This window comes from Petaurus breviceps, unplaced genomic scaffold, assembly GCF_028583685.1.
Source record: "Petaurus breviceps papuanus isolate PSGF00001 unplaced genomic scaffold, PetGlider_PUasm1.0 90721, whole genome shotgun sequence".
NCBI lineage: Eukaryota > Metazoa > Chordata > Mammalia > Diprotodontia > Petauridae > Petaurus > Petaurus breviceps.
Genome location: NW_027187322.1, coordinates 8,047,909 through 8,056,778, shown reverse-complemented (window position 1 = coordinate 8,056,778; position 8,870 = coordinate 8,047,909). Strand labels below are relative to the sequence as shown.

The 8,870-nt window shown below is 54.5% G+C and overlaps 1 protein-coding gene across 2 annotated transcripts in view; it reads right to left on the bottom strand.

Annotated features, from left to right (window-relative positions):
* Positions 1–8,870, bottom strand: part of OSBPL5 (oxysterol binding protein like 5) — a 114,607-nt gene that overhangs the window by 44,803 nt on the left and 60,934 nt on the right. Inside the window, exons 2-4 of one of the 2 annotated variants that reach the window (XM_069066566.1) lie at positions 8,088–8,267; positions 3,350–3,506; positions 2,198–2,283 (exon numbers count right to left, since the gene is read on the bottom strand). In XM_069066566.1, the coding sequence (XP_068922667.1) occupies positions 2,198–2,283; positions 3,350–3,485 (222 nt within the window). In that variant the 5' untranslated portion in view covers positions 3,486–3,506; positions 8,088–8,267. The remainder of the gene's footprint in view (positions 1–2,197; positions 2,284–3,349; positions 3,507–8,087; positions 8,268–8,870) is intronic. The other variant, XM_069066564.1, reaches the window with a different exon arrangement.

Sequence of the window (8,870 nt, the reverse complement as noted above, 5' to 3'; positions counted from 1 at the left end):
AGAGACAGAGAGAGAGAGAGAGACAGAGAGACAGAGAGACAGAGAGATAGAGAAGAGAGGGACAGAGACAGAGAGGAGAGAGGGAGAAACAGACAGAGGAGAGAGGGAGAGACAGATAGAGGAGAGAGAGAGAGAGAGACAGAGAGACAGAGAGAGAGAGAGACAGAGAGAGAGACACAGAGAGAGAGAGAGAGAGAGAAGAGAGAGACAGAGAGATAGAGACAGAGACAGAGAGAGAGAGAGACAGAGAAGGGGAGAAAGAAAAGAAAAGAGGAGGGGAGAGAAGAGGAGAAGGGGGAGAGACAGAAAACCCATATGCAGAGACAACTCAACCACCTGCTTCTTGTGTGACCTTGGGTGAGTCCCCGCCCCTCTCCAGGCCTCAGTTTCCTCCTTTGTAAAGGGAGAGGGCTGGCCCAGGAGGCCTCGAAGTCTTGCCAATTCTCAGTGCTTTGCGTGCTCTGGCTCTGTGGCCTCAGCAGGCAGGTACCGAGGAAGAGGGAGGCTGGGGGCTGACGATCTCTGGCACCATGCAGCCACATGATCCTGTCCTGGGCATGTAAGTGCACACAGGTGTGATCTACTCCTCTGTGGGAAGGACTGAGCTAAGATGATGGCGGGAGTGGGAGGGGGCAGGGCCTGCCCTGGGTTTGGAGGCAGACAATGGTACAGATGTGGTGCTTTTAGAGGCCAGCCAAGAACACAGAACCTGGCTCTCAGGAAGGCCTTTCCCAGCACACAGTAGGCAGCAGATGTTTGCTTAATGGAACAGAATGAACCTCAGGAAATAAAGGGAGGCCGGCATTAACCGTGCTAGAACCGCTGCCTGTCTCGGCCCTGTCTCTCAGCGCTGTCCCCCTGGGAACCTCAAAGGGCTTGTCACAGTGGCCCATCTCCATGTTTTTCTGTCTCAGGTGTCCTCCTTCCCTTACGAATGCCTCCCCATCTTGCAAAGCTCTGGCCAGACGGGCCCCACACAGCCCACTCTGTGCATTAAGCATGTGAAGGCATGAGCTGGAGTTGCCTAGGTCCGAGGCCCCTGGACTGAACTCCTCAGGTCTGGGCAGACCATAGGCTCCATGTCTCCCACGGGACCCAGGATGGGGCCTGGAGGCACACAGGGGCTCTTTCCCAACTGTTGACTTCCTCCTTGAGGGCATAGATGGAGGGAGGACAGTTCCTGATTCCTCTTGGCAATGAGGGCCAGCTGAGACTGAGGCCCTGCCAGCCATCTGGAACCAAGAACTCACTTGTCAAAACTGCCACATTTCCCCAGACTTGCTGACAGGGAAGATGAGAACTTTGCATCTCATGTCCCCTGAGGGGTGACTCAGGCCATATGAGGCCCCTCCCAGCTCCATCATTCCCTGTTCCATATTTTAAAGTCATGTCCAGCCCTGGCTTTCCAGGTTCTAAGGCCCCTCCCAGATCTTACCTCTATGTTCTATGTCCTAAGGCCCCTCCCATCTCTGACCTTCCATGTTCTAAGGCCTCTCCCAGTTCTCTGACCTTCCATGTTCTAAGGTCCCTCCAAGATGGGACAGTCCATCTTCTAGGCCCTCTCTCCTCTGACATTCTATAGTCCATAGTTTTTCTTGAGACCCCTCCCAGCTCTGGACCCTGTGCTCCTTGGTCTAAGTCCCTTCCCAGCCCCAATATCCTGTGCTTCATCCCCTGCCTCAGCTAAAGATGGTTGCCATAAGGAGCTATGGTGAGCGCTCACTCAGAAGACGTCTCACAAGTTAGGTTGAAATGCTGGATTATGGGGCCAGAGCCCAGGTGTCCCGGCTCCCAGGTCTGACTCCTGCTCTACCCCCACCTTACATTTGCTTTTAGGTGGGAGGTGACCAGCTCATCCCAGCCCTGCCCCCACCCCAGACTGCTTGTCATTCTCTCCAGACCCAGAAAGTCTGAAGGTTCTGTCTCCCCTTCTCTGCAGCCCCATCCTTCAGGAGACAATTAAGCCAGGTCAGCCCTGGGCCATCCATTCCTATATCGAGCTATTCCAAGGAAAAGGACAAAGGCAGCACGCTGGCCCCCATGTTCCCCCCATGGGGCAGGGGCTTTTGCTGTCCCCCATGTTCTGGTGGGGCAGGGCTTGGCCATTTCAGACTAGCCTCCGGGCTGGCCCTGTGACCGTCTGCACCTTTCCCTGCTCCTTCTGCCCACAGAGGCCAGCCTTGGGCCAGGAGCTTACCTGCAGGGCTCTGGGCATGGACAACGGCGTCTGGGGTGCTTCATCCTTCAAAAGGGACACGCCATTGCTGCCTTCCACGTCTTTGCCTACAGCACAGCAACAATAAGTAAGGGTGCCAGTGCCCTTAGAGAGGAGGTGTCCCCAGTGCTGCTGCACCCCCCAGCCAGGCGGGCACTCACACTACAGGGGGGCACTGAGCATGGAGTCAGGACTAGAACCCAGGGCTCTCTCCTCCCCGACCAGGGCTATCCACTGGGCTTTACCTCTGGCCTTAAGCCACTTGGATTCTCATCCTGTCACTGCTGCTGCTGTCCCTCCCATCCCTAAGATGTCCCAGGAGTAACCTCACTCATCCTAATGACAGAGCAGTTAACTGAGGCCCCAGAAGGTTGGGGATTTGCCCACAGCTATCAAGTACTGGAAGCAGGATTTGAATCCAAGTCCTCCTGACTCTATGCCCAGGACTTTCTCTGCCAACCCCCATCATTGCCTTTGGGCATCAGAGTTGGGGGTCATGGGCAGCAGGGCATTAATCTTGGCCTTTACAACATGGTCTGACTCAGTGTATCATTTTTTTTTTGCCTTTTTTTTGGAGGGCAATTGAGGTTAAGTGACTTGCCCAAAGTCACATGGCTAGTAAGTGTGTCAAGTGTCTGAGGCCAGATTTGAACTAAGGTCCTCCTGACTTCAGGGCCAGTGGTCTATTCACTGTGCCACCTAGCTACCCCTCAGTGCATCATTTAAAGGCAGGGGGAGGCATGTGTGTGTGTGTTGTGCACACATACATACATGTGTGAGCATGTGGAGGGGATGGCAAGGGAAGGGAAGGAAGGAAGCTGGACCTCCACAGAAGTAGGAAGATACTTAAAAGCCTTGTGAGCCTGGGCAAGTCACTTACACCTATCTGTGTCTCAGGTCCCTTAACCTATAAAATGAGGGGGGAAGACTTGATGGTGGGCAACACCTCCATCCCTTTAAGGTTTGTGAGCCTTCTTCACTTTGTTCATGGATGTTCGCGGACTGGCATCAGAACTGGAGTCTCTGGCTCTTCATCCTGGGGCCCTGCCTCCCATGGGGGCTTCCCTCCTCTCTGGGCCAGTCATGTGGCCGTGCCTTCCTAGTCTCCCCAGAGACTTCCTGCCTAGCACTGACCTGGGCTCAGAGGGTAGATCTCATGGTCTCCACTGAAGAACAGGTTCCTGGTCAGTTTCCGAGGGTCAACCTTCTGAGGGGTGGAGGAAGGTGGACAGAGGGAAAGCCTGCGCCGTAGGAAGCTCTCCTCCTTCATGGTGTGAGGCGCGGGGGTTCTCTGAAAAGCAACAGCACAGCAGTCCAGAGTGAGGGTGGGAAAGTCAGAAGGCAAGACGCTTCTGTGCTTCCTGAATCCAAGCCCCAGAAGCCTCACAGGGCCAGAAGGAACTTGGGCTCTCCATGGTGGGAGAAAGAGAAGGGCCGAGGCTGGGGCTGGATTTAGGGAGGGCTGCAAAAGCTTCCCCCAGCCTGGAGCTAGGACTTGTGCTCCCGTGGCCACCCCACAGGTCCTGGAAGATGCGGAGATTTGGATCCAAGAAATCTCTGACTTGCTACAGGAGCCTTGAGTTCTATGTACTTCATTGTACTTTTAATGTTCCCCACATCGGCGGACAGATAGCCACACCATCACCTCAGAACAGCCTGTATGCCCAGCTCTGGCAGCGTGCTGTCTCACAGAGAGCAAGGCAGCGGCCTCTGTGGGGCCCCAAAATGCCAGATAAGATAGAAGAGAGGGAAGATAAAAACCAGAGAAAAACTGGGCAGATGCATCCAGAGAGAAGGTGCGCTCTGGGACCCTGCCCAGCCAGCCTCCTCTTGTGCGGGCTGGCCCAGTTTAGGGCCCTGTCTCCACAAAAAGTGCTAAGCGAAAGGCAGGACATACTTCTGGGGAGAATCTGCATGTGGAGGCAGAAGCAGTCTGGTGGGGATGTCCATGGCCGTCTCTCAGGCCCCTCTAGCTTCACATGCCCCAAAGGTGGCTGCTCGCCTTCCTGTCAGAGCTGGATGCCCCTGCTGCCTTTCCCCAGTCCCCCAGGTCCCCTCAGCCCTCTCTCTCCTCTACGCCCCATATCTAGCCCATGGCTTTTAGCCCTAAGATTCATCACAATCAATCAATAAGCCATTACTAAGTGCCTATGGTGTGCCAGGCTTTGCATCTCCCTTTCGCTTCCTCCTTGCCATTCCCCCACCCCCACCTGAGTCCCTGCCTCGGTGTCCCCTCCTGCTCAGTGGGTCTGAACTCATGTATTCGTCTTCCTCAAGGCCTTTTCACCATGTCGTCTCCTCTCTCCAGAGCTGCCTGGAGCTCCTGCTGGACTTCCAGCTCTGCGGTCTGACTTTCTAAGCCCCCACTAACAGTGGCCTTCTACCAGTCCAGGCCTCCCTCTGTCGGGCCCCTTGCTTTGGTCCACACCTTTATGTGGCAGCTATGGTGGACATTCCCATGCCATACTCAAGGCTGGGGACATGGGGATGGAAAACAAGCTGAGCCTGTCCTTGACCCAGGACAGCTTCACAGATCAAGGGAGGCAGGGAGGGGCCAGGCAGGGCCAGGAGGAGGGAGACGCTTCTGCCTCTGTCCTCCAGCCCATTTCTGTAGGCCAGTTAGTGCCCGGCACACACCATCCTTCGGGGTGTCATTGTGTCTTGGCTCCAAGGGCCTCTCAGCGTATTAAGCTCCCGTGTTTCTGTTTTCTCCACATCCCACCAAGCCTTCAGGGTCCAGGTACAAGCCACCCTCCTTTCCACGAAGCAGCCCACGCATCAGCAGGCGTGGAATTCTTCTTCTCAGTCTCCCCCAGGCTAGCCAAGTCAAAGGTGGGGTGGGTGGGTGGTCCCAAGCAGAGGCTCAGCAAGGCCTAGGAGATGATCAGCCAGAGGCACTCAACCCAGGCTGAGTCTGGGAGGGGCAAAACCAATGTGGAAGACCCGGCAAGGTGTGACATCAGCCCCTTGTTCCATGGAGCCCCAGATGGTGGGATGAGGCCCACGTTAGGGACCACGGGACCGTAGAGCCACAAATGAGGGAAGCTGGCCAATTGTGGGAATAGGCTCATGACCCTGACAAGTAATAAGCTCCCCATGGCCTGCAGTCTTTAAGTAGAAGCTTTGCATTGCAAAGCAGACTCAAACTCAGCCAGGCACCGGTCAGACTAGATTTAGTGAAGACATAGTGTGCTCTGTATTAGGGGAGAAGTCAAAACAAAGAAGGCAAAGTCCCTGCCCCCAAAGGCTTACAGAGGACTGGAGAGAAGGACATGGAAGGATAGACTGAGAGAAGGAGGGACGGCCTCTGACCTGATCTGAGAGGACTCTAAGAAGCCAAGGGCCTGGGCAGGGCCCCTGCCCAGTGCCACAGATCAGCCTGAAAGGGACGCCACGTAGGCCACCACCCCGGCCAGCTTTACTTCTGGGCTGTAAACAGTGGCTCATTCATCGTGTGGGGCACCTTGGAGGCCACACAAGGCTCTGAGGGGTGAGGGCTAGAACCAGAGAAGCTCCCATCTTCCAAAAAGACCCCAGGCTCTCCCAGTCTGGTGAGGCAGGGATGCTCAGTACTCTATGCTGTCTTTGGGATGACGGTGCTGACCACTCTTAGCCCACAAGGGAAGCTTCTCTCCTGGTCTGTGGTGGGGAGAACCCTGGAGGGCATGAGAAGTCAGAAGACCTCGCTCTAGGCTAGACCTAGCTCTGTAACCACTGGGCCATCACATCTCACCAGGCCTTGGTTTCCCCTTCTATAAAAGGAGAGGTTTGGGTAAGAGTATTCTGAAAGCCCCTCCAGGCTTTGACATTACACAAACCACACCTGCACCTTGTTCCATGTTTTCCAAAGTGCCCTCACATTAGTTCTTTCATTTTGTTCTTACAACAACCCTCAAAGGGAGGCAGGGATCTCTGGCCAAGGCAGAGGCCAACAGGTTTAATTTAGTGGAAAAAAATTAAATCCTACCATTGGGCTTAAAAAGTCAGCTTCAGCAGTTCAAGATGAGGGTAGTGAAGCAACAGTTCCTGTAAAAAGCCTTGGGGGTTTCAGGAACTCTCCAGTCCCCCTCCTTTGCAATACAATGCAATACAGCAGCCAAGAAAACAAAATGGCAGCTTCAAAACCGACGGCAGCTTAGCAGTGTGTGGTCGGAAGGCCCAGTGTCCAGGAACGGCAGGCTGGCTCCTCTGCCCTGCTCAGGCCACATCTGGATAGCTGGGGCCAGGTCCTGGTGTCTTTTTAGGAAGGACATTGATGAGCTGAACACCACTCAGAGGCTGGGGAAGGGTTCTGAGTCTGCCCTGTGAGGCTCAGGGAAGGAGCTGGGGATGTTTAATCTGGAGAAGAGAAAGCTAAGGGTGGGTAGTGATGGCAGATGGGGAAGCTCTCCAAGTATCTGAAGGGCTGGCATGTGGAGGAGAGATCATGAAGGCCCAAGAGGGAGGGGAGAGGTGGGGAAGAGGAGGAGGGGATGATGGAGAGGCAGATTTTGCCTCACATTGGGACCAACACCCCAACAGTGAGAATGAGCTGGGCTGCCTTGGGTGGGCTCACTGGAGGGGTTCTGGCAGAGGTGGGGATGCATTTGTGGGGTAGATCATGGGGGGGAAGCAGGCCCTTGGGGTCCCTTCAGCGTCCCTGGCAGTTGGAGACCAACTCTCCTTACTGCTTGTGTGGGTAATGTAATTGAGGGCTGATGGGTCCAGACCTGCCCACATGTTGAAGGTGACCCTGTGTATGGGGGTGAGCAAAAGGGGGCAGTGACTGGCCATGTCTGGGTCCTAGGTTTGACTTGAACCTAGTTTGGTTCAAGGTCTGTCCCCTTGCCCTGCAGGGCTTTTACACTGAGCTAAGCGAGGACTCTCTTGGCTCTCCATTTAACACTGAAGAAGAGGAGAGAGAGGTGCCTTTTGGGTTCTCTGGGGCACTGCCCAGGCTCTGGGGCCAGCCTGGCTTCCTACCTCTTTGTGACATTATCCCCCTTCCCTGCTGAGCAAACCCCTTTGTTATGAGATGCTTTGTGACACTCTGGTCTCCCCTGCTGTCATGCCTCTCTCCTTTTACCTGGGACTGCAGCCCAGCAGCTGAAAAGGAAGATGTGTGGAAGGGCTCCCTTCTGAAATGTATGTGGTTAGAATTCAGTCCTCTCTGTCACGGAGGAAGGCAAGGGCAGAGAGGGTACTCTGAGGCAGCTTCCCGCCTCCTCTGACAGGAGGGATGGGGTGGGGAGGCTGGGGACAGCTCCCTGGCTTTGAGTTGGGGCAGACGGCAGCTGTAAATATCTGGTCAGAAGTGTTAGGAATTCCCAGAGCATGGAGCAAAATGAAATGTAAGTACCAAAGGAGAGAGAACATGGGGGATTTCCCACCCGAGGCCACTCCCTTCCCACCGCACACAGTGGAGGGTGGACTCTCATTCTCAATAGTCTCAAACTCCAGTTTTGAGAAGCGGTAGGGATCCCTGTAAGGACCCTGAGGAAGTGACCAGTAGAACCAGCCCTGGATGTGGGGTCAAAGGACATGTATCCAAAAACTGGCATGGCTACTTTTGAACTTTGTGGCCCTGGACAAATCATTTCCTGTCTCTGGGTTTGTTTTCTCCTCTTAGAAATAAGGGAATTGGACTAACATGATGTCCGTGAATCTAAATCTTATGATCTGTCTTCATTCCTACCAAGGCATGGCTCTTTCTCTAGTGCTTTGCATGGAGAAGAAGGTCCTCAAATACTTTACAGAGAAATGGAGGGAAGGATAAAGGTATGGAAGAAAGAAGGGAGAGAGGGAGGGAGGGAGAAAGGAAGGGAGAAGGAGAGGGAAGGAAGAAGGAAGGAAAGGAAAAAGGGCAGGCTATTATGGCAAGAGCTAAGCATACCCGTAGCTTAGTCTGGATGCAGAAGTGACTGAAGCTGGTTAACTGAGGCTTGTCTCTGGTCACGGACAAGGCAGCATTTGGCCGATAGCCTTCTTCAAAGTTGGGGGCTGAGCCCTTTTGGCCCCTTCTGGTTGCCCCTTGATCATATTTCGTCCAGGTCCCATCTCTCTTTCTCCAACTCTGGGCCAATCCAAAGGGAAAAGGGTATCTGAGGTCATAATGGAGAGTCCCAGAGACAGGGCTACCCTCTCGGGGCTTGTAGTTCAGAGGGGCTGAAGCTAAGCAAGGATACCTGGGTTCTAATTCTGGCTGCGTTTGTGACAATCTGTGGGACCCTGGGCAGGTCACCCTCCCTCTATGGCTTCACTTTCCTTTTGGACCAAGACTATGGCCTCCCAGAGTCCTTCTAGCCCTGCCATCCTGCGGTCCTCAGTGCCTCAGAGATGAGTTCAGAGGAGCCTGCTGCACTTGGGACACTCAAGAGCTGAGAAGTCAGATATGGGGAGGCATGAGGCAGAACAGTGCACTGAGGATTGGGGTTTGAGGAAGGGCAAAGGCAGTGAGCTTGGACACAGTCAAAGAAGGTGTGAGGTGGACAGGACAGAAGGGCAGGGGGACAGAAGGAGGCTGCGGCTGAGGTCAGACATGGGGGAATCATGAAAAGAAGGTGGGAAATGGAGGAACAAATCAGAGAGGCCAGGAGGAAGCCTGGTGAAGTGCGCACTCTCTGTCTCTCCTCCCTCCCTCCCTCCCTCCCTCCCTCCCTCTCTCTCTCTTTCTCTC